This window comes from Leopardus geoffroyi, chromosome D3 (genome assembly GCF_018350155.1).
Source record: "Leopardus geoffroyi isolate Oge1 chromosome D3, O.geoffroyi_Oge1_pat1.0, whole genome shotgun sequence".
Lineage (NCBI taxonomy): Eukaryota > Metazoa > Chordata > Mammalia > Carnivora > Felidae > Leopardus > Leopardus geoffroyi.
Window position 1 is genome coordinate 89,555,069 of NC_059339.1, and position 26,443 is coordinate 89,581,511.

The window sequence follows — 26,443 nt, forward strand, 5'->3', positions numbered from 1 at the left end:
CATCAAGATAATTTAATGAGAAAATCTTTTCACAAATGGTGCAAATAACTTCTTATCAATATGGAAAAACAGAATGAACCTCATCCCTTACCTTATACTTTACACAAAAATTAATTAGGGTTGGATGACAGACCTAAATATAAAAGTTAAAACCATAATACAACTTGAAGAAAGAAAGCATACCTCTATAACCTGGGGTAGAAAAAGTTTTTAAGACCAAAAAAAAAAAAAAAAAAAAAAGACAAAATTTTAAAAACCTGATAAATTAGATTTCATCCAAATGTGAAACTTCTGGTCATTAAAGCATATCATTAAGAGTTAAGAACATACAATGGGGAAAGGATGGTCTCTTCAATGAATGGAGTTGGGAAAACTGGATAGCCACACGCAAAAAATAAAATAAAATAAAACTGGATCCCTTATCTTACACCATATACAAAATTAACTCAAAATGGATTCAGACTTGACTGTAAGAAACCATACCAGAAACCATAAAACTCCTAGAAAAAAAATAATAAGCTCCTTGACATAGGTCTTGGTGATACATTTTGGGATCTGACTCCAAAAGCAAAGGCAACAAAAGCAAACATAAACAAATGGGACTCCATCGAACTAAAAAGCTTCCGCACAGCATAGGAAACCAGCAACAAAGTGAGAAGACAACCTACCGAATGGAAGAAAATATCTGCAAATAATATGGGCAACAAGGGGTTAACATGCAAAATATATAAAGAACTCATAAAACTCAATGTCAAAAGAAAATCCAATTTAAAAATGGGCAGAGAATCTGGGTAGACATTTTCCCAAAGAAGACATCCAGATGTCCAACAGACACATGGAAAGATGCTCAACATCACTCATCACCAGAGAATCAAATCAAAACCACTATGAGGTATCTCCTCACACCTGTCAGAATGGCAATTATTAAAAAAAAAAAAAAAAACAGGAAATAACAAGTACTGGTGAGGAGGTGGAGAAAGGAGAACCCTCGTGCACTGTTGGTGGTAATTAGCTACATTAATTCATCCTCTCCACCATGGAAAACAGTATAGATGTTCCTCAAAGTTGTTTTTAAAAAATTACTATGTAATCTAGAAATTCCACTTCTGGATATTTGTCCAAAGGAAATATAATCACTAGCTCAAAAAACAAATCTTAGCATTGCATTATTCACTAAAGCATGATTTATAACAGCCTAGGCATGAAAACAACCTAAGTGTCCATCAACAGACGAATGGATAAAAATCTGTAATACACATACACATACACACACACACACACACACACACACACACACTAAATGGAATATTCAGCCATTTAAAAGAAGGAAATCCTTTATTTGCAACGACATGGATGGACCCAAAGAACATTATGCTAAGTGACACAAACCAGACACATAAAGACAAATATGTGGATTTCACTTATATGTGTAATCTGAAAAACAAAAGAAATAAACACAGAGAACAGAATGATTGCTGCCAGAGAGGAGGAGTGGATGAAATGAGTAAAGCAGGTGAAGAGACACAAACTTAATGGTTATAAAATAAGTGAGTGCAGCATGGGGACTATAGTCAAATATTGGTAGAGCATACTTGAAAGTTGCCAGAAGAGTAAATCCTACAATTTTTTATATGGTGACAGATGGTAACTAGACTTATGATAGTGATCATTTCAGACTGTGTGAATATCCAATCGTTATATTGTACACCAGAAAGTCATGTAATATGTCAATTATACCTTAATGAACAAAATTTTTAAGATACCTTGAAGGCAATGAGTAAGCCAGCCACAGACTGTGAAAAGATACTTGCAGAACATTTATCCGCCAAGGGACTGGCATTCAGAAAACACAAAAAAAGCCATGTAATTCACAAATAGTTAACTGTTTTTAAAAAGGCAAAAGTATTAACAGACACTTCAAAAAGATATGAAAATGGCCAAGAGGCACACGAAAAGGTGCTCACCACTACTGGCCATCAGGGAGACGCAAATCAAAGCCACGAAGTCCTGATCCTACTCCCACAGGCTGGAATGACTAAAATTTAAAAGACTAATAACATCAAATGTTGGTGGGATATGGAACAACCATATAACCGTACTGTATGCTGCTGGGGGGGAGGGGGTATAAAATGGTACAAACACTGTAAAAAATATTTGGTAATTTCTCATACATAAAATGTTCTTATACATAGAAAAATGTCTGGCAATTTTTAATACATAAACTCTCCCTGGAGAGGAGGAGCCAAGATGGCAAAACAACATGGAAATTTTCTGTGTGTCTCGCATCCATGGAACACAGCCAGACCAACACTAAACCATCCTACACACCTAGAAAACTGACTGGAGGACTAACACAACAATCTGCACAACCTGAACCACAGAATTCAGCAGGTACGCGGTGCAGAGAAGTGAACTTGGGGAGCAAGAAGGCGCAGGAAGGGAGGTGCTTTTGCAAGCGCAGAGAGGAGAGAGATGGGGGGGAAGGGGAGAATACGGGCAAAGCACCCCTCCCCAAAAGCAGCTGGAGATAAAGTAGAAAATTGGAAACAGCTGCAAGGACTAAACTAAAAAGGGAGAAAGGAGAAAGGAGAGGGTTTCAATCCCATTAAGACTGTAAACAAGGGGAGCGCAAAGGCTGCAACTCCGCAGTTCCCTACCTGGCGGTGCTCTGGTGGGAAGGGCGAATCCCCAGGAACAGAGTGGGGTCCGGGAGGTTTTCGGGCCACACGGGGAAAAGCGGTTCCAGGGCTGAAAGGACATTTGGTAGAGACTGTTGAAGCCACCTGGACCCGGCAGACCCCAGAAGATGGCCACATTCTCTGGTGCTGGAACAAGGTCGTGGAGGGTGAAGCCTGGTGCCAGGCGTGTGTTGTGATTTTCCATCATCCCTGAAACGCTGCTGCTACACCGTCTCATGAACTTTTTCTGGGGCGGGCTGGCACCTGACCGCAGTCCCGGGGCACCGGCAGCAGCAGGGTCCAGCGGGCGTTCCTGGGTGCAGCCGACATTCGGCCATTGCTCATTCGGCCACTGCTCCGTGAGACCCTCCCGCAGAGGGGTGGAACGGGTCAAAGCCTCAGTCCCTCAGAAGCAAGGGGCCGGGGAAAACAGCCGCATCTGAGACAAACCTCAGGAGAGAGGTACTGCCTGGGGCCTGGTCACGGAGAGTGGAAAAGCAGGGAGTGGATGAGAGCTGAAGACGGAGGACTGGCGCGCCACTGCTGATCCGGGAGAAGGGACTGGGTGGCTGGCCGGCGCCATTTTTCACCGCTCCCGCACATGCGCACGCAGGCGCACCTACCAGCACGGCAAGAATCCACCCCAGGAGGCTGGCAGCGCCATCTAGGGGAGAGCGGAGCCGTTACACCGAGCCCCGCCCAACTGGGCCAACTTCGCTCTTCAAGAACACAAACCTCACCACCGGCTTAATCTATGGACTGTAAAGAGCTACATGGACCGACCTCTAGGGGAAAACGAAGCAATTTCAGTCCTACTTCAATCTGTTAGTAGGTTCATCTATTCAATTTTCTTACTTTCCTTTTTTTTTCTCTTTTACACTTCTTTTTCTTGAATACAGAAAAAGAAAAAATTCATTTTTATTTTCAATTTATATTAAAAATATTTTCTTTAATTATTACTATATTTTTTACTTTTGTGTAAATTTTCTCAAATTCTATTTTACTTCCGTCATTTTATTTTAGTCTACTTCCATGTATTCACCTTTTCAAATTTTCAAACGATCTCCTTTTTTCTTTTTCTTTTTTTGTCTTTTCCATTTCTTTTCTTTTTCTTGAATGCAGAAAGGGAAAAACTTCATTTTTACCTTCAATTTCTATTAAAAATATTTTTAATTAACTTTTTTACTATATTTTTTGCTTTTGTGTAAATTTTCTCAAATTCTATTTTACTTTCATCATTTTATTTCAGTCTACTACAGTGTATTCACTTCTTCAAATTTTCAAACGATTTCCTTCTTTCCTTTTTTGTTCTTTTTTCTCTTTTTCATTTCTTTTCTATTTCTTGAACATAGAAAAGATTCATTTTTATTTTTAATTTTTAATAAAAATATTTTTCTTTAAATTTTTTCTATTTACTTCTGTGTATATTTTTTCAAATTCTATTTTACCTCCATCATCTCATTTTAGTCTACTTCAGTGTATTCATTTTTTCAAATTCTCAATTTCCCTTTTTTTTCTTCTCCCCCCCCCCTTTTTCTCTAATCTGTCAAACCACTTTCAACACCCAGACCAAAACACACCTAGGATCTAGCATCATTTATTCAATTTGTGTGTGTGTGTGTGTGTTTAATTCTTTAATTCTAATATTTTTTTAATTTTAATTTTTTTATTTTAATTTTTCTACCTCATTAATTCCTTTTCTCCCTTCAAAATGACAAAACAAAGGAATTCAACCCAAAAGAAAGAGCACGAAGAAATGACAGCCATGGATTTAACCAACACAGATATAAGCAAGATGTCTGAACCAGAATTTAGAGTGACGATAACAAGAATACTAGCTGGAGTCAAAAATAGATTAGAATCCCTTTCTGCAGAGATAAAAGAAGCAAAAAATAACCAGAATTAAATTAAAAATGCTATAAATGAGCTGCAATCATGGATGGATGCCACAGTGGCAAGGATGGAGGAGGCAGAACAGAGAATCAGCGATGTAGAGGACAAACTTATAGAGAATGATGAAGCAGAAAAAAAGAGGGAGATTAAGGCAAAGAGCACAATTTAAGAATCAGAGAAATCAGTGACTCATTAAAAAGGAATAACATCAGAATCATAGGGGTCCCAGAAGAGGAAGAGAGAGAAATAGGGGTAGAAGGGTTAGGTGAGCAAATCATAGTGGAAAACTTCCCTAACCTGGGGAAAGACACAGACATCAAAATCCAGGAAGCACACAGGACCCCCATTAGATTCTACAAAAACCGACCATCAACAAGGCATATCATAGTCAAATTCACAAAATACTCAGGCAAGGAGAGAATCATGAAAGCATCAAGGGAAAAAAAGTCCTTAACCTACAAGGGAAGACAGATCAGGTTTGCAGCAGACCTATCCACAGAAACTTGGCAGACCAGAAAGGAGTGGCAGGATATATTCAGTGTGCTGAATCAGAAAAATATGCAGCCAAGAATTCTTTATCCAGCAAGGCTGTCATTCAAAATAGAAGGAGAGATAAAAAGTTTCCCAGGCAAACAAAAATTAAAGGAGTTTGTGACCACTAAACCAGCCCTGCAAGAAATTTTAAGGGGGACTCTCTGAGGGGAGAAAAGATGAAAACATAAATTAATTAATTAATAATAAATAAATAAAGCAACAAAGATTAGAAAAGACCAGAGAACACCACCAGAAACTCCAACTCTACAAGCATCATAACGGCAATAAATTCCTATCTTTCAGTACTCACTCTAAACATCAATGGACTCAATGCTCCAATCAAAAGACATAGGGTAACAGAATGGATAAGAAAACAAGATCCATCTATATGGTGTTTACGAGACCCACTTTAGACCTAAAGACACCTTCAGATTGAAAGTAAGGGGATGGAGAACCATCTATCATGCTAATGGTCAACAAAAGAAAGCCAGAATAGCCATACTTATATCAGACAATCTAGACTTTAAAATAAACACTGTCTCAAGAGATGAAGAGGGATGCTATATCATAATTAAGGGGTCTATCCACCAAGAAGACCTAACAATTGTAAACATTTATGCGCCAAATGTGACAGCACCCAAATATATAAATCAATTAATCACAAACATAAAGAAACTCATCGATAGTAATACCATAATAGTAGGAGACTTCAACACCCCACTCACAGCAATGGACAGATCATCTACTCAAAATATCAACAAGGAAACAATGGCTTTGAATGAGACACTGGACCAGATGGACTTCACAGATATATTCAGAACATTTCATCCTCCGAAAAGACCATATATTGGGAAACAAAATCAGCCTTAAGTAAGTACCTGTAGTATTCCTGTAATTTTTTCTAGCTTGGAAATTACATCAAAATAAAAAGTTACCAAAAAACCACACTCAACAAAGGTCAACAATCAGCAGCTATATCAACCTCCCTCTGCTTATTGCAACTAGCTATGCTTTGCCTACCCAACCAGTAACTCTGGGGATGCCAACCAAATCTGTGTCCTCAGATCTTCTTCCTTTGAGGGATTTAGTCCCTCAAAACTTCACCATTCACCCCTATGGGTTATAGCACCTTTCAGCCTACACTAATCTCTTCCTTTTCTAACCCTACTGCACATATACCTGAAGATTTAATTATAGTGGATTGTTTTTGCATGTTAGATATTTCCTAAAATAACCTGCAGTCTTTGGGAATAAAGGTCATGTCTCCTATGGCATGATTAATGGCACTACTAATAACATTTCTCATTTTTCAGCTATGATTAGAATTCATTTTTTGGCCCATAAATAGAACACAGAAAAGGCAGGGAGAGTAAAGAATGTTGGGAAGAGAGACTGACTGACCAATTGGTCTGACTGCATGGTCTTCCTATGGCAAACAGGAAGAAGAGGTAAGGGGGTTAAATTGGATTAAAACTGCCTACAGCTAGAACAGCAACACAGGCTCGCTAAACACATAACTGGATGAGCGGAAATCGAGTAAGACAGGCCCTAGAGTGCCATCTGAGAGGCCGACGTGGTAACATGAATAAATGGACCAGACATCTGGACATTGGGGAGCAACTCTAGGGGCGCGGAGATAAATCTCGGGTAAAGAGGAAGGAAGACCCTACAATCTCAAAAACATTCACCACCGAGTAGTAACAATGGAAAGCTGCACAGACACCAATGCTACAAAGGAATAATAACAACAAAAAAATGTCATTAGACTCTATCAAATAGAATAGGCACTATGCTCTTGGGGTAAGAGAATCTTTAGTATTTCCCCCTTTTCCTTGTTAGGTATGGAACACAAATCTCATGGCAAACACCCAGCTTCTCTCTTTTCTCGGCTGTTTCCAGATACCTCTGTTTTCCAAACCCCTGATGCACGTGAAATTAAACTAATTCCACGTAGTTGAAAGCAGACATAGATCAGTGGACTATGAAAGGAGAGGTCTCCGAATGTGCTGAGGATCAGAAGTTTCCCCTCCGTTTCACTGGCTGTAGTGGCCACACGAGTGACAGGAAGAAGAGCTGTGCTGGAAGGTGACAGAGGAGGAAAACTTTCAAATCTGTAGGACCATTTCCCTCCCGAGTCCAGAGTTGGTGAGTGCAATGAGTTTAGTAAAAGCTCCTAAGTCTTTTGAGCCACAGAGTCTCTATTTCTTTCACGTCAGCAAGAACCCTCACAGTTTACATTTGCTGCGAGTATTGTCCCTGGTACTGGTGACAAGTAACTTGATTAAAAACAGGATAAAGTGTGCACTCAGACTCTTTAAAAGCTCCCTGCTCGTTAATTCAATAACGTTTGAAAATAGCTTTTCCCATCGACGTGCATAAAGATTCAGACCGCTGTTTTCCCAAGACCTGGTTCTACCTTCCATACCATTGGACCAATTTTCTATCAGTCTGGTTGATCTGAAAATACACTATTTTTTCTAGGGTAGTCCTTCCACACGTTCAAGGGGAAGGTACATGGATATTTGTTTTGGGCTCTCCGGCAACTGTTCTGCTTCTCTCACTAAGCACGTTCTAATATTCCTCTGAGACGCGCTCCCAGCTCAGTCCCAGTATCTCCGGCGGTAGCAGCCAGACCCAGATATGGAGCATCCCATTCACCTGGCACCTGGCTGAGTCCGGGGTGAGTTCAGAACCCGACCAGAGTCAAGAAGATGCAATGAGACTCTTAGGGAGGAGTGCTCAGGAGGAGAACCTCAGACTTGGACGTGAGCTCTCGAGCTAGCCAGAGCTGCCTGGAAAGGAGGAAGCAGAATTCAGAATGTAGGGAAGTAAGAAGATGGAGAATGGACAAACCAAGATGGACAGACAAGCTGTCTAGACACATCCTGTCCCCCTGACAGGCAATAAGCCCTTGCATCAAACTGTCCGAAATAAAACATCCCCTTGGGTTTTTCAACAACATGAATCCTTTCTGCTAAGCCAGTTTTAGGTTAGGTTTTCCATAGCTTGAAACCAAAATTTGCTTTATTTGTACAGAAGTGTTTTGGTTCTTTTAAAATAATTTTTGAGTCAGAAAATATGAATATATTAATGAGTGAAAAAGAAGAAGATGATGGGAAAACAGATTTGAGACGATGCTAAGAGACAAAAGGCTAAACACAGGGCCCAGAGCAGGTAAGAGCAGATATATTTAGGAAGAGAAATTGGGATGTACTTTTTGGAAAGAAGTGGGACATCTTTTTCTCTGAAACAGGAAAAAAAAACCAAGAATACAAAGAGACCGTAATACAGTGACAATGTGGCAGCAGAAGAGAGAGGAAGATCAGGAGGAAGCACAAAGGTGACGATTTTTCTTAGCACAGCAGGTGGTGAGCCCAAGAACCAGGAACAGAGCAGGACGGTGACGGTGATCATACTTAAAGAGTCTTACATGAAATATAAAGGGGACTTATGAGCTGATTAGAAGATGTCTGAGTAGCAAAAAGGGGTAAGTCGAGTCTGAGAGCGCCAACGGACGTGCACTTGGGATTTTCCCCCAAGGAACCGGGGAGCCTTCAAGTGAGGAAAGCAACGTCAAGGTGAGAAGAAGTACTTTAGCTATTGAGGCAGGGAGGCCACAGGGCAACAAGGAAAAGGTCCCCAAGTAGTCTGACTGCATCTGTAAAACCCAGGCTGTGTGCCCCGAAAAATGACGCCAGAAAGGGAACAGAGAGCCAGAAGAAATCAGGAGAAACCCCAAGAGGTCTGTAAAAAACCCAGGAATCATGGATGGTAACATGTTTGTGATCTGAGAAGTGACTCTAAGCTCAACATCCTGAAGATCTAAGTTTTACCAACGACTAAATTCATACCAGTGGAAAAACTACAAAACCATTATTTATGTTTCTTATTAGACTTCCCTTCCTCAAACGGCTTGTTTTAAGTAAGAGATTCTACTTTGCACAATTGCCTTAATAAATATCTAGGGAAAAAAGCACAATATATTATCTGAACAATATCTTTGAAGATGAAAATATAAACAAAGACCTCATTACCTTCCCTTTAAATGATTTTAAAAATTCAAATCGCCAGAGAGAAAGAACAAATCAAAATCAGAGGTCACATCTCAAACAGAAGTCACAGTCCAGAACAGCAAGAAAAGATGAGAAGGGCCCTCCCTGGGCTCTGCTGCCACCATTGTGACATCTTTACATTTCCAAGGAAGAGCCCGGTGGCTTCATTTTGCACTGGGTCCCACAAACCATGTGGCCTGTCTTGTTTCCACGTAGAGTGGCACCTACTCTTGATGAGCTCTGACATAATAGATATAAAGATCTGGGTTCTCCTGTTGTGTGAACAGTAATCTGTAATGCTGATTTTTCATAAGGGATCACCGGATGGACAAAACAGGAAAAATGTACTAACAACCAATGAGGAAGATGCTGTAAAGAATTATCTGTTCTAATTTTCATAGGTAATCGCCATCCAGACAGGACTGTACTATTTCTAATGCCTTCCAGTTATGATAAATGCTTAGAGAGAATAATCTGGCCTAGAAACATAGAAAGTAATTAGCATCAAGGAACAGAGAACAAAACAAGTCATTTATTTTTGGAATCACAACAATAAAAATGAGATTAACATGCTACATATGAAAAATATCTGAAACAAACTATTAAAACTTTAAAAGTAGAGCTCTTTTAAAGACAGGTTATCTGGGCTTTATCAGGTTCTTCTGCTGAAGAGCTGAAACCCACTCTTCTGCAGGAAAAAAAGAAGTTTCTGAAACCCCTACCTTCTTTTTACCCCCTCAACATTTTCTACTGTGTCTTACAGAGTAAGGACTGAACATGTATTATTTAATCAGTATTTTAATGAAGACCATATTGAAGAAACTCTGTAGGAAAGAGCCTGAATCTAACAGATCATGGAAACATAACCTAAAGGAATTTACTAGGGCAACACAAAAAGGAAGCATCAGTGAGTGGAGAAACATGCAGGGTCCACACAGAGAACACTCCTCCCAAGGGCAGTGACAGAGACTTAAGGAGAAAGAGAGTCTGAAACCCTAACTAGAAGAGATCGATGCCTTCCAAATTAACACACACATTTATTGAAAATCTCATCAAAATCCAAATGAGATATTTTAAAAACCTGGCCAAGTGATTATTAAATATACCTAATAGAATAAATGGATTAAAGTAATGAAGAAAACCTAGATAAAAAATCATCAGTAAGAAATTTTGTATGGGGGGGAGGGACACATACTTTCATAACAAACTACACAAGAGGGGCCCCTGGCTGGCTCCATCTGAAGAGCATGCGACTCTTCACCTCGGGGTCCTGAGTTTGAGCCCCATGTTGGAGGTAGAGATTACTTAGATAAGTAAAAAAAACTTAAAAGGAAAATACACAAGTAAAGCTTGAAACATCTTCTTGCCTGCTGGGGATACAAGAAGAAGGGGTATGGTGATTCTCAACAGAGAGAGGGAGTCCTTAGAGGGAAGGGCTTGGGAATCTATAGACTTTATACATTTCATGTTAATCAAAAGGAAGCATGGGTTTACATACAATCAAAAACCTTTGAGAGATCCAAAAGCAACATATACTCAATGAAAAGGCAAAAGACAAAATGGAGAAAATATTTTCAATGAATGGAACTCCTGTAAGTCACAGAAACTATGGAACCAATCAAACTGAACAGACCCATGGAAATTCAATCAGAAGAGAAATATACAAACAGCAGCATATGGCCGGGCATCCTGGAGGCGACCGTTATTACCTCCCTGAGCCTCGAGGAGCCTTGGAAGGCAGGTTCTGACGTGGCCACCCCCTACAAGAGAGGACAGTGATAACCGTCCATGGCCACACGCAGCACCAAGGTAGCTCCCTTCACACAGCCCACCCAGCGGCCACTACAATAGCCACCACCCTCTGCTGTATTCAACAGCTTATTTAAACAGTCAAGCTAACATTCAAAGGCACAGGTTAATTTAAAACAATCGGATGTCACTTTCAGTTCTCAAATCATCAAATATTCTTCAAAATAACGCTCGTCACAATAGTGCTACAATCATGAACACCGGAGACCTAAATGCCCAACGTTAGGAGACTGGGTCAATAAATCATGATAAAACCAACCAGTGGGAGGTCATACAACTTTTCAAGAATGAACCTGCTAAAACAGTTTAGTGCCATGGGAAAATGCCCACAATGTGACGGTAAGAAAAAAGAGCAGACTGTGGCATTGCTCACGTAATGTGGTCCACAGATATAAATATAGCTGTATATTTGAAAATGGACTAAAATAGAAACAACAGTTGTCCTGGGTGATTTCTATTTGCTTCTTTATAAACTTTTACTATTCAGAACTTTCAAATCCTATAATAAAAAGACACTAGTTTTTAAATGCATCTTTAGAACAATTCAACAAGGCAGATGCCAGGAGCAGCCTACTTGAAGAATCCTGTCCCTTTGCTTCTTCTGTCTTGCTTTCCCTCTCAATCCCAGTAAAAAGGTTACAACGCACTGTCCTGGGCAAAACGCTTTTACTTCAGCTTCTGCAAATTGGCAATAATTAGCTTGATACAAAGATCAAAAAATACACACTCCTTGCTGCTTTGCATTGCTGACATGCCCTTTTTCAAGCTCTAGTTACACTGCAAAAGTGCAGTGGGACTATTTGCTGCCGGCTCCTTCCCTGGGCTGCCCACACCCCCATCACAGGGCTCACTGACAGTGGTGCAGGGCAGAGTTAACACAGCAGCCGGGGATGTCTACTCTTGAGAAGGCCTGCTGGCCGGCCAGCCCACGGCTGCTGGGCACTCCGATTCTGGAAGCATCCCCACCTCGTCTTTCCTAACCCATACAAGCGGCTCACTGCGTCCGAACAGTTTTTATCAGCAACGTGGTTTGTGCGGAACATCCCTCCCTCTGGGGGTCTGGAATCGGGGTAGCTCCAGGCAGAGGGTGTCTGCCTCACCAGCCCCCAAGCACAACCCCAGGTACTAGTCTTTAAATGAGCTTCTCCTTGGGTAGACAACATTTCACAACTTGTGTTTTCACAACTCATTGCAAGAGAAAACAAGCCCATCCTGGTGACTCCCTGGCTTTCCTTGGCGCTTCCCCACCCCCCACCCCCGCCTTTGCCCTTTGATGATTTTGCTCTGTACCCTTCCTTCCACTCCACCAAATGTGGGTCATTAATAATACACATCCTGAGTCCTGTGAGTCCTCCTAGCAAACTGCTCAACCCGGGGTTGGTCCTGGGGACCCAGTGCCAACAGTGCACCCACGTATCCAGAACAGAGCACAGAAAGACAGAAAAACACGTGAGGCACTTCTATACGCTTGACTCATTTTCATTCACGAACTCCTCCTCCAGTATTTCCTTCACTGTTTATCCCTCCCACCCCTGCCTCTCAAATATCCAATTCAGGTGACAAAATGTTTCTTCTCCTAAACTGCTATTAGCTGGATTTTACTGACAACACACAAAGAAGCAGGTAGCAAATGTGTGCAGGCTCAGGAATCATAAACTTTTCTTTGAACAGAGATGATACGGATCCTTTCAAGAACACTCTTGTCGCAGCCATGACTTGTCAAAGTGGCTGAACACATAAAAATACAAAGAGAAAACGTCTCAGTTCCGTGGGGGAGGAATAGGACAAAGTGCCAAGGGGAAGGGGTCAAACCTTTAGGGAGACAAGAAAGGACACAGATCCTTTTACTCACTACAAGGTGGTGCGGGGAGGCAGAAACTCCTCCCTCTCCATACAGTGTCTGAGAGAAAATAACGTCTAGAAGCTTGAGCAATGCCTTATAAAATGGCGTCCCTGGCTCCCCCTGAGCACACGGGAGTAAAGCCTGCTCTGACCTGAAGGGGCAAAGAAGAGTGAAGGATACAGCAGGGCTTGTACATCACCAGCCTGGGAACTCAGCCCCCACGCCCCACCCGGACAAACGTTTGGGATTCAAAGTCAAGAGGCTTCAGCTGCGGCCTCGGGTGGATGAGGACATGGCACCCAGCACAGGGGCCTTGCTGGTAGGCCACGGAGGCAGTGCTCGTCTCCCCCCCCCCCACCCCCCGTGTCTCCGCTGAGCCAGCTCCGGCCTGGTCTTCCCACCTGTGTGTGTCAGGGGTGTCACTTCAGGCGCCAAGAACTAACCGGGGTCTTCTGCTCTGTGGTTAGCACCATGCATTGTAAAAATAATGACAATAAATAAAAATTTTTTAAAAATCCAAAGGACCCAGTAGCAAAGTCCATGAGACAAAGTTAAGAAAACAGAACACAGGGGTATCTTGCTCAGACAAAATACAGTTGACAGAGATGAAGAACGTCTCAACTGGCCACTACCCAGTCTGATACTTCGCTGGGCTTGTGCCATCTGAATATAAACATGGCGTGAAACCTTTGATTGTCCGTAGTCCCTAAAGAGTCAATTCCAGAAAGCCTCTTAGGCAAATGATTCCATACAACACATTCTATACTAATATTGCAAAGTGATACAACACATCCTCTGAAGGATGAAGATAATACTCAGATACATAGGGATATCATGGAAAGCTAGTAATTGCTTTCCTGTAAGTCCCACATGTGTGAGAATCCTCTGACAAAAGACTGTGGAACCACAAAAGAAGATCCATTCCAGGGACGCTGTACATTCTTGGTTAGAGTGTTTAACATCAGGAAAGGCCGGTCCCTTTAACTATCCATTTTCAAAACTTAAGACCTGGATGGCAATCACACAGGTGTTTGCTTTATGAGAATCTGTTTTATGCATTTCTCTGTGTCAGTTCACAATACGAAGAAGTTCAATTGCAGAAAGAAAGAAAGAAAGAAAGAAAGAAAGAAAGAAAGAAAGAAAGAAAAAAGAAAGAGTTAATATGCAGAACGGTGGTTAACACAACACACAGAACCAGCAGGAAGGGACACGCCGGTGATTCCAAAGTTGCTGGGAATGGTCGATTTCTTAAACTGTGGGGTGGCTGCAGGGGTTTTACGGTTTTTCCACAGCCTGTACAATGCAGCATGTGTAGAGAAGAACAGATTATCTCACAATTAAGATTTTAACACAAAAATTTTGTCACCCATCCCCTATGCACATATGTGTATTTAGATGGATTTTAGACTCAACCTTGTCAGCTGAATAAATTCCCACTGGGATTTTTTAATAAAACTGCGGTGAATTTGTGGACTAAAGCGGCACATCCTCAGAAATCTTATTTAAAGATGGAATTCTGGCAAGCGTCCTACCAAATGACCAAATTCAGGCTCTGTTTGTAAAGCTGTGTTGTATTTGAGGACAGCCTTTCCCACTGCCCCATGACTCCCGCTAACTGGTCTAGACCATCCCCCCTAACCTGTCTCCACGCTGCACTGGTCCCTGTACTCCAACCACAGCTCCCCGTGGTCTGCCCTTCCTCAGAAACCTCCAGGACTCCCTAGTCCCCCGCACATGCCTGTCACCTGGCCCAGCAGACTTCTCTGTACCGAACTGGGGGAAGGGCAGGCACCGTGTCCGACATGCCTACACCCTGTGCCCCGGCACGTCTCCTGCTTCAACAACTCTTTGTCAATGAATGAATCACATAAACAAATTGGCCTTGTCCCCTTTACTTCCCGCCACCCCCTACAGATGGCCTCGTTAAAATCAGGCCAGGTCTCCTATCTCACCGACGGCAAACAGTGGACAGAGACACCTCAAGGGTAGGGACGCGATGATCAAACGTTTTATCCTTGATAGGGAGAGACAGTGTTCTTAAAAAACAGGGGCAAAGTGCTGTCATCCCCAACTGCAATGACACAGCCAGAATTTACTAAATATACCACATGGTACCACAAGAGAGTTTCTCAAAAACCTTAGAGGACATTCCAGCTTGCACTTTGCTAAACTGCAAGCTGACGCCGATGGCAACAGCGCCCTCTGCTGGTTCCTAGTCACTGAACCACACGCAGAGGAAATGCATCTCCCTTGAGTGGTCTCCTTCAGGAGGAAATTTGTCTTCTTACTGTGAAAACAGATGAAAGCTCAGCTCCCCACCCTCCTTCGTTTTACTCAGTCTCTTGCGTCTTGTACTAATTGTCCGGCCTCCCCAGCGAGTTATTGTCATGAATGGGAAGTGGTTCAAGGCTGCTCCCGCAAGCCTGCACAGAGGGCCTTTCCTGACCACCCCTGTGATGCCAACACTTCGAAAAGACACACGAGTCACACACATAGGAGCGCGGATTCTAGAAGCATGTCACTGAAAAGTACAAATACACAGAAGCCGGCACAACCCTGTGCTTGAGACCCACGCTCTGGAGACCGGCCTGTGCATGAGCTACACAGACTTAGAGGATGGACCTGCACGACCAGCTCCAGCCACCTCACCAATAACACGGGAGCGGAACCAGTACCCAATTCCCAAGCTCGCTATGAAGATCAAATTGAATAATTAATATAAATATAAAACACGCAGAAAGAACCCATAACGAGCACTCACAAGTGTTCTCTGCACACCATCATCCTTACTGAGGGCACAGTTTAGGTATAAAGAATGCATACAAAGCTTAATCAAGGTTATGCTGTTTAGAACTAGGAGAGGGCGAGTCCTCTCTCTGAAGTTCTCCCCTAAGACCTAATCCCTGGGAGATACAATAGGCGCTCAAGGAGAGTGTACATTGTATTAGATAAGAAAGGCTGGAAGTCAGAGGGCGCTAGAGGACATAAGGGTGGAGCCATGGGAGGGAGAGAGACCAAGTTCCCCACTAACACCACCCAGAGGGCATATGCTGTCCCCTGGGTACAGACTGCAGCCCGTTAGTAGCACCCTCAAAAGAACATACCAGAAAGAGGGAGGAGATTTTATTCTCTATTTCGAATAACAGAATAAAGTTAAAAGGGCTGAAGTAGAGAGAAGAGAGGCAGAACTCTCACACCTTCATAAAATTGGGAGGGCTGTTCCTGGGGCAGGGCCCAGATCAGAGGTTGCAGGGCAAAGTCAAGTTCGTGATCACCTTTCAGTTCCTTCCTGATTCAGAGACTCCAAGATTCTGAGCATGGCAGAAAGAGCACCAAAGAAAAATAAGAAACTCTGAAAATTAAACCACCCAAGCAGCCAACTCAAAAAGCTTGAAAAAGATCAAAACAAACCTAAAGAAAACAGGTGATTTTCTAGGAAATCATATAAATACTAAAAAATGATTCAATGAAAAGTAGAAAACCTCATTATAACCACATCAGAAGCATGTTTAAAAAAATGAAATTATAAATACTCTAATCTGTGAGTGTAAATGGAGAAACACTAAATACCAAATAAGTGAAACCAGTAGCTTAAAAATAAGTATACATACAACATGAGAAGCTTATCACAAGGGCTCCAGGGCGTTTACCATTAGAAGATACACTGACGGAATTTGCTACATTAACAGCATAAAGGAGGAAGAACCATATGATCATCGATAGTTGCTCAAAGATGGATTTGACAACTTTTAAAAAAAATTTTTTTTTAACGTTTATTTATTTTGAGACAGAGAGAGACAGAGCATGAATGGGGGAGGGGCAGAGAGAGAGAGGGAGGCACAGAACCGGAAGCAGGCTCCAGGCTCTGAGCCATCAGCCCAGAGCCCGACGCGGGGCTCGAACTCAGGGAACGTGAGATCATGACCTGAGCTGAAGTCGGACGCTCAACCGACTGACCCACCCAGGCGCCCCTGGATTTGACAACTTTTAACCACCATTCCCAATTAAAAAAAAAAAAAATCCAACTAATTTAGGAATAGAAAGTTCCTTAACCAAAATGCCTTGAATGAACACATAATCAAACCTAGAACAAACATCCCTAGTAACAAAACATTTTATTAACTGCCTATCCCTATTAAGTTAGAAATAAGCCCTCATAAAGGGGAATGTGATGGTGTCTTTCAAAATTATATGTACAGTCGCCCGTTGATCTAGCAGTCCTATTCCTAAGAAAGTACTCCAAAGACAAGCTGGCAAAATATAAAAGGATGTGTGAACAAGGCAATTTACTATACCACTGTCTGTAAGAGCAGAGACTAGAAACCACAGCAAGAAACTGTTAACAAACTACTACCTATAGCTGGTTTAAAAAGACAATGAGAAAAATCTCTCTGTCATTCTAATGAGTAATCTCCAGAATATATTACTAATGGGAAAAAAGCAAAGAACTTATATGATATGCCTCTTTAAAAAAAACTGGAAGAAATATAAATACATTGGTGTATAGCATTATAAATTCAGAAAAGAGCACTTAAAGGTTATGCCATAGGCTGATATGAAGGGTCACCTTTGGGGGAAGGGAGAGAGCAGGGATGAAAGATAAGGATAGAAGTAAACCTCTGAACTTCCTTGTTTTATAGTTTCAACTATAAACTATGTAAATGTGGGATGTAAATTTTTTAATGTAAAAATAGAAGCATAACAATCCTGAAAAATAAAGAATCAACTGAAAAAAACCACTCTGATTTTGTCAAAGTGGCATTACAGCCACACAGAGAATAACTATTTTAGGATATTGAACCCTCTGGCATGATGTATCTTAAACCCATAAAGAACCATAAAAAAATATTAATTAAAAGAATATTCAATGGGTTCATTACTAGTAACAGTATCAGTATTGTTATTTTTAAGTTATTATATATTTTGATGTTGTTTGCAACAAAGACTTTTGGTGTGAGAAAAGAGGTACAAGTATAATCAAAGAAGCTAATTAAAAACCTTAAAATATTTAATTTAAACATATCCATGATTTGATTCTTCACATTACAAAAAATCTGCAAACTTCTTAGCCCTGCCTGCTGAAAACCCTAAAAGGAATAAAAACCCGAGAGCAAGGTGCATCTCCAGGATCCAGATTTTGGCTTCTAAATACCATAGTGTGGTGGGAACTAAAAGGAGCCAGAGCTCCTAGGAAAAATGGATAATTCCAGATCTGTGCAACAAAGGGGTAAATGAGCTTGAGGTCTCTCCTCGTGTTAGAACGCAAGCAAGCTGCCAGAGATGACTAGAGTCACGTCAAAGATCACAGAAGAGGATGACTCATGACAGGACAATAACTATAAAAGGAATAATGACTGAAAATAGACTACATTTTTCCACCCATGAGTTCACAGTAACACTACCCCCTCCCACAAAAACCTCTAAGTCATCTTTGAAGACTGTTAGAGCATTAATCACTATTCTATAAATAAAGAGAAAGGCTCAAACATGGACCCTGCCTTATCCGAACTAATTGTACTTCAGCTAAGTAAATAGTTGATAAGAGAAAACTCTTCTTTATAGAAGAATTCCAGATAATAGACATAGAAGGAATAATAGGACTAGGGAAACATTATTTTTGCAATCTCTAATAAGATCATGGATATAGGTACCCATCATTTGGTCAACGTTCATGGAGAAATTTGTAATAGAAGGAGCAGGCCAAAAAAAACTGCTTAACCCACTGGGAAAGCTTAACTAGTTAACATTTAGACAAATTTCTTAAAAGACACAAAATACCGAAGCTCACACAAGAAGAAACAGATAACCTAAGTAACCCCTATGTCTATAAAAAGAAACTGAAACTGTAGTTAAAAACATTCCCACAAAGAAAACTCCAAGCCTTAATGGCTTCCCGAGTAAATTCCACCAACCATTTAAGGAGGAAATGCTACCAATTCTATGCAAAATCCTCCAAAAAATTCAAGAGGCAGGAGTACTTCTCAACTTATTCTATGAGATCAGGAGTGACTGAGACCAAACCCACACCAAATATTACACACCAACTGGAAGATACGATGGGAAAGAAGTAACAAAATGAAGTACTAAAGACCTAAATAAAAAATAAGCAAAACTAGTATGAAGAAAATTCTGAAACACCCTAAAAGACATAAAAGTATCTCTGAAAAAACGAAAAACATACCACATTCTAGGATACGACAATTCAACAATAAAGGTTGTCAATTCACCTCAGGTCAATATATAGATGTGACATATTTCTAATAAAAATGCTAATAAGCATAGAAAAACCTAGATACCCTGGGTCAAAAAGCAAAGACTCAGACTAATGGAGCTGTATCAAAAGCACACAGCAGCCAGCTTGGATTAGATCCCACTGATCAAACGAAGGACAATTTTAGCCTCAAAAAGAATAATGTCTATAATTATCTATAAATTATTAAATAAAGGGGCACCTGGGTGGCTTGGTTGGTTAAGTATCCGACTTTAGCTCAGGTCATGATCCCGTGGTTTGCGGGTTCGAGCGCCACACTGGGCTCTGTGCTGACAGCTCAGTGCCTGGAGCCTGCTTCAGATTCTGTCTGCCTCTCTCTCTGGCCCTCTCTGGCTCCCACTCTGTCTGTCTGCCTGTCTGTCTCTCTCATAAATAAACAAACATTTTAAAAAGTTATTTAATAAAAAAAAAAAATCCACAATGACACTAAACAACAAAGACAGAAAGAGAGGGAGCACACCCAAAATAATTTCCACCCACAGGAGGTAAAGATCACATCAATTTCTTAATCTGAACATTGGTGGCCAAAAGAGACAGGATTAAAGCATTTACCCTGCCACTCCAGGAGTTCACTAGTTGATGCGGGGAAGTATTTTACAAAACCTCAGCTAAAAAACGTGGAAATACTGACATAATTAGAAAATCACCATTTTCTAAACTCTAAAAGAAATTGACGTAGGCAGGGGATTAGTAATGGATGCCAAATCTATTAGATGAAACAATTTGGGGGAACAGGGTATTCAGAAAAGGAGTATAAAATTTCCCCTATGAAATTTATTACCAAAAATGTGAAACTTGAATCCATACAGTTCTTTACACCAAACTTCCTTCTTCCCTTTAACTTGGCTGAGGTCCCCTCCCTTCACTGCCTACTCTAGTCTCTGTCTCAGCGTTGGTGAGCATGATAATCATGGACGCAATACATGCAGAAGGGTGGTTTCTCTTTATTCTTATCCTGGGCAGGAGATACACTGGCTCTGTGGGCAAGTTTACCAAGTTCCTCGGAGAAAGAAGGGAAGAAGTTTCGGGCAGGGGAAGAGGCATGGCAGGGCAAAACAGTAAGGGAAGTATCAGCAGAAAAGATGAGTAGTGAATATTCCAGAAGGTAGAGAGATGGTGATGAGGAGCCAGAAGCTAAAGAGACCAGACCCAGCCACGGTATTTCACAAGTCCTAGAATGAGGTATGGGTCTAGGAAGACAGAGAGCCAACAGATAATCAGTTAAGAAACTATTCTTAACTCAGATATAAAAATTGGTCCCCTACTGTCTCTAATCTTTTAACTTAATACTGAAGCAAAAACTCAGTTATTTCACCTTTCTTGGTAAAGAGATTGCGAAATGTACCACACAGGTAGAAAATTCCACCGCTGTGCATATCAATATGGAGTTGGTAGCCATGCAGTCCATACTCTGGGTTGTCATCCAAAAGGGGGGTATGAGGAGGTAGCTCGTAGGGGCTAAAAAGCAAAACAAAACATACACACAGGTTTGTCAACACCAGAGACAAAATGCTTGAACTGAAAATACTCTAAAAATATCGGCATCCATTTAAACACCAGTTCCTGTCAATCCTCAAAAAGGTTCCTCCCAGTCATCCTCTACACCAGGAACTCAAAAGAAACACTTTGTGCTCCTTTCACCAACTTCTCTAAAACGTCTCTAAAAACGGGCAAAGGCATGAGTTCCATAGGTACCCACGGGCGGAAGTGTTTCTGGGATCTGCCCGGCGCAGCGGCTCTAGGAGGCGCCCCTGCTCCTCAGCGGTCTCAGTCACTGGAGGACAGAGGTCACCAGAGGACAGAGCTGCTCAGCAGGAAAACGCACCAAAGAACAGACCTACAGGTCAGGAAGTCGGGCAGAAGACCCAATGCTATGACGAACCAAGTTTTATTCAATGAGAAAAACCTTACTACATAAGGTAACAAACTCAAAAGCATTCAGAGCTTTACCTTTTCAAGTCATTAAAAAAAAAAAAAAGAGTCTGAGAGCTGTAGTGAAATGAAAAGCATATTCCCCACCTGAAGACCTGCAAATTCATGGAGAGACACACACAGTGCCGGGCTAAGCAAACCACAACTGCAGGCCTTGCAAGATACGAAAAGGCACAAGAGTGCCAAGCACAGCAAGCACCTTGATGCACCGGGACCTTGCAGTGATGGACCCATCCTGCCCCCACTCGGCACAAAATCCTTAACCCGGAACAAAGAAAGCAAATATGTACTCACGAATAATCCAATTATTTTAGCCACAGCTAAGTAATTATGCCCGTGGGCTCGTGTCTACTGATTAAAAACAGAGTATCTTTGTAGCTGTTCTCAGGATGTTCAGATAATATCAACTTCTAATCCTTCACATTGTACAAAACATGAATAGACCCACGTGGAAATACATACACGGTGGCGGAGCCTAACGTGCTCTTCTCCACAAGCTGATGGAAATGAAGATTTGCCATAACAAAAGCCAGTTCTTCCTCCCTCTGAAAAGTTAATTAGAAAGAAGACATTTTTCAACAGAAATATTTTAATTTTTCACCAGGTCGTTGTGAAGATCGCAGCACATTCATCTTGCAGATAGACAGTTTCTTGTAACTGTTAAGATTACCCCAGTACCAACGCATTCTTGCTGCTAATACGTTATTACTATCCAATAAGACTTCTTTGTCAACTGACAGCAGGGCCACAATTCACCCAAACATGCAGTGCATGCGGTACCAAAAGGATTAACAACCCAGCACTTGTGAAATATCAAAACACTCTGCCAGGATGATTGTGACAATATACATTGTCAGTTCCAGGTTCTGGAACTACAGAGGGACGATACTGGTAAGACCCTCAAACATACAAGGGTAATGCCACAGATACGGAACATGAGTGGCATTCCATGAGGATACATTCCTCTCTTGAGAACCTGTTGACTTGACAAAGCCAGTGGGAATGAAAACATTCACCCACCAGGCTGAGCAGCAGAAAACGTGACTGTAGAGGAACAGACATCCATTTCTCTCCAAGCTCACAGCCGACGCTGACTGGTGTAGTTGCCCCAGAAAGGTCGACCTGAGGCACCACCCAGCAGTAGGCAGCCAGGACAATCGGACGGACCAGGGTCCTTGTGACAATGCAGGCCAGCACAGACTGATGAATCCCAGTCAAGGAAACAGCCAGCAAGCAAACTGGCACCTAGGCCACAAGTCACCCTCGTGCGGCGAGCACAGGGACAGTGACTGCCTCAGCAGGTTGAGAAAGACAAAGCTATGTCAAGAGAAGGATGCCGTTGATCGTGGTTCCATCTAGTCATTGTTTATACACGCGTGCTGTTATCCTCAAAATCACATTTGTGAACTTCTGTCTTACAACACCCACAGGCCAAAGCCACAGATTTCAACACACGTGTGGTGTACAGAGAAACATCACACTGGTTTGCTTTTCACTGGAGTGACTGCCCAGAAAATAACTCCAGAGGAATTGGGAAAGGATAGGCAGGTTACACTCAAGGCCACATCTACAGGATCAGAAACACAGGGGAGACTGGGTTAAACACACAGGATGAGAGACTTGGGCAGACGCAGGCTGGGGAAGAGGAAGGAAGGAGCACAGATTGACTGGAAGGAGAAGGGGTGAGATTTTCCAGGATATGAACGGTCTAATGTGAACAAAAGCATCCAGGCAGGAACAGGTAGCTTGTCATCTACAACAGGAGAACAGAGTCGCCTCCACAGAACAAGGGGCCATTTAGTTAGAAAAGGAAAACTGGTAAGAGAGAATTAATGCCGTTAGTGAAGAGTCTTCAGGACCTCACATCTGGTGTCACGCACAGCAGGGAGTAAATGTGGAATGGGCAGGGAGGTGGCATCACACAGGCAGGGACCCAAGTCTTACCTTCCACAGCCCCACCAGCAGGCCTGGGCAGAGGCAGAAGATCCGAAGGAGTCTGTCCCCGCCAATCATGGTGGATTCGGTTAAGTTACTCAGATTGTACTTTGCAATTAAAGAATGCCACCGAGGTCTTTGAACATCCATGCCAAAGAAAGGAAGGAGAGAAATGAGCTTTCACACCTGCGGTTATCAATTCTCTTGAGTGTACTTAAAAGTACTTTTGAAGAGCATGCTAATAACGTGCACCTTGCTAATGAATGGTGTGTTGAGGGTCAGGGGATGCAAACCATTCATGTAAATAAAAGGAAAATGGATACACCCAAATTTCTCGCCCAACTATGTTTCTTTCCCCTCCTCCTCACTCTTAGTGTCAACTCAATGGCCCAGTCAGAAGTGGAAGAACCATAAGGGTGAGGAACAATCATCTTCTGCTCTCCTCCCCTCAGAGCCCAGCACAATGCTACAGTCAAAAGTAGATTCTCGGGGCACCTGGGTGGCTCAGTTGGTTAAGCGTCCGACTTCGGCTCAGGTCATGATCTTGCGGTCCGTGAGTTCAAGCCCTGCGCCGGGCTCTGTGCTGACCGCTCAGAGCCTAGAGCCTGTTTCAGATTCTGTGTCTCCCTCTCTCTCTGACCCTCCCCCGTTCGTGCTCTGTCCCTCTCGTCTCAAAAATAAATAAACGTTAAAAAAATTTTTTTTAAAAAGTAGATTCTCATATGTATTGTAACTGTATGTATCCCTAATTAAGGAAGCTAAGGCATAAGCAAAGATGAAATATTTTTTAAGTGACAAAAAAAAGCAGGTGGTCTCAGTAGGCTCTTGGAAGCAGATATATATACCTTTTAAAGCTATTATCAAGGATAACTCAGAGAGAGTGAAAATTTTAATACTGGAAAACGAATTTAGTCCAAAACCCTGAGGATTTTCATGGAGGAGATCCACTGTGAACTCTATATTAGAATTACTATCTGAGACTAAGTAATAACTCAGATGTGTAAGGAAACACAACTCTGCTATTCATCATGAGATTTAAAAAAAAAAACGAATGAAACATTCTAGAAGCACTATAATGGTAAACATAGATGTCCTTTCCAAGGACCTAGAGATAGTTCAGGAAATTATAAAGGAGATGAGATCTTAATGGTCAATTAGCATAGCTCAGCATTGAGGAAAAGTCCCTAAGGAGCTGCGGCCACATGGCATCCAAGCGTTCTCCTCCAGCACCTAAGACACACGCCGGCAGGAGACAGGTATTCAAATGTTCATTAAGTAAAAGAATCAGAAAACGAAGGACTTCAGCTGTTTCAAAGTGGAGGCATAGGGGTGGGAGGAAGACCTGAAGCTTCCAGACTACCTTGGTTCTTCCCTCAATTTTCAAAGGACTTTTGGCACAGAAAACTACACTGCCTGGGGGATGTGGTCAGTGAACAGGCGTGTGACGTACGATCTCAAAGTATACTCCGCATAGACAGAATGCACTGGGAGGAAGCCACACGGTTAGGAACAGGAGTATGGCATCAGGGAAACTGGAGTTGAAACCTTAAAGCCAACCCTAAGGTGCTTAGAAATGGTAGTCCTTGCCACCATGATTGTCAGTGCAGACAGACGAGGTCGGGCGGAGGTGTGAGAACCCTCCTCTTACACTCTTCAATGTGTCCTAAGTAGGGACAGTCGTCGCCATGGCTCAAGAGCCATTCAAGCAGACTCCGCAGAGAGCAGGCTAAGTCCCCACATGCCTTGGCCTCACAGGCTAAAGAGAGAGAAACTAAGGCTGATACCTACTCAACATTCCTCCCAAATTTGGGGAGGTATAGCATAAACCACAGAACAGAGAACATTTCCAGAACAGAAAATTTAATGAGCTGACTAGAAAGGTATAAATTACAGCGAAATTCAAACTGCAAATTACACAAATAAGGCTTTCGCTGTTCTTGAAAAAATCCTCATGGAGGAAACAAAACAGACCCAAATAACCAAGTTTTTCCTTTGCTGTCACACAGATGCACACGACGATTTGTACTTCTGCATGATAAACACATTCGCTTTCAAACTTGCAATAAAAGAGCCCATCAAAACAAATTCCTAAAAAACACTTCTAGTGTCTCTTCTCCACAGTTTAGCAAATGCTGGCTGAAGTCCACTGAGTTTTAATGAAAATAAATTACATTAAGTCAATTTTCCCAATGAATTCTAGCATTTGTCACCGCACAGAATCCAGTATTCCCGACCTGGATGGCAGTTGTCAGGAGCACAGCATCTGTAACCGAGCCTCACTGTTCAACACTGCCCACTGTGTCTTCCGTGACCATCTTAATTGACGTTAACAATGTTGTCCTAATGCATATAAACAATACTTCATGATATGCCAAGTAACATATTGTTCAGTCAAATTAGTACAGAGATTATAGACTGATTCTCCAAACATAACTTCATAGTGCATAAAACCTAAATACTGCATTAGAAAAATCTAGTGTCCATCATGATACCATATGAAATTTCAGAGATTTATCCAAATAGAGGTCCCATTTAAAAAAGTAAACAAGCTTCCAGGGCGCCGGGGTGGCTCAGTCGGTTGAGCGTCCGACTTCGGCTCAGGTCATGATCCCGCGGTCTGTGAGTTTGAGCCCCACGTCAGGCGCTGTGCTGACGGCTCGGAGCCTGGAGCCTGCTTCGGATTCTGTGTCTCCCTCTCTCTCAGCCCCTCCGCCACTCACACTCTGTCTCTTTCTCTCTCTCTTAAAAATAAATAAACATAAAAAAAATTTTTTTAAGTAAACATGCTTCTAAAATACCTTCAGTAATATAATCAGGGAAGATAATTCACACGTTATCCTTCGCAGCATTAAGGCTATTTTCAGAATACAATAAAACCTGGCTTCACCAACACTAAGAAGTGAAACGCCCTCACACTCCCAGCATGACAAGCAGAAGCACGATCACTGACACGATCCTCAAAGGACCAGCCCCAGACTGCAGAAGAAAAACAAGGTCCTGGTTACCAAGCTGCAAAAATGAGTCCAGAGTCCAGGGAAGCCATTAAGGAAAGGTGTCCTGCCATGGATGACACCTGCCATCACAAGGACACAGGTGAGAGAAGCCACAGGTAGAGCCACAGCACACGGGCTGGCAGGAACAGTGATGTGGTAAATGCACGGCAATGTCCGAGGATGGAGGGCCATGGAGAGGGCCGCTGAGGGCAGGAAACCAAGCCTGGAGAAGGCAGCTACAACCCGTGTTTTCCACGCGTTCGATGTAAAGCTGCGCCTGCTCGCTCGGGAAGTCAAGACACCACAGCCGGCAGCATCTAGCTCTTAGGAGAAAGTGACTGATGGCGAGAAGAGTGAGCGGGACGGACTTCGAATGCACGTGGACGCAGCACAGAGCCCCTCAGGACAGAACATGAGGACACACAAATCTGACTGATGCCCCTTCTGGTCTTCACAGCAGCCACACGTGCTAAATACTCGTCGCCATCGTCATCATCACCCCA

At 42.2% G+C, this 26,443-nt stretch overlaps 1 protein-coding gene across 3 annotated transcripts in view; it reads right to left on the reverse strand.

Moving 5' to 3' along the window:
* FBXO15 (F-box protein 15) overlaps positions 1 to 26,443 on the reverse strand; it is a 48,338-nt gene that overhangs the window by 5,990 nt on the left and 15,905 nt on the right. For all 3 annotated transcript variants that reach the window (XM_045457195.1, XM_045457196.1, XM_045457197.1), the window contains exons 6-8: positions 22,957 to 23,083; positions 21,475 to 21,557; positions 20,396 to 20,538 (exon numbers count right to left, since the gene is read on the reverse strand). In XM_045457195.1, the coding sequence (XP_045313151.1) occupies positions 20,396 to 20,538; positions 21,475 to 21,557; positions 22,957 to 23,083 (353 nt within the window). The remainder of the gene's footprint in view (positions 1 to 20,395; positions 20,539 to 21,474; positions 21,558 to 22,956; positions 23,084 to 26,443) is intronic.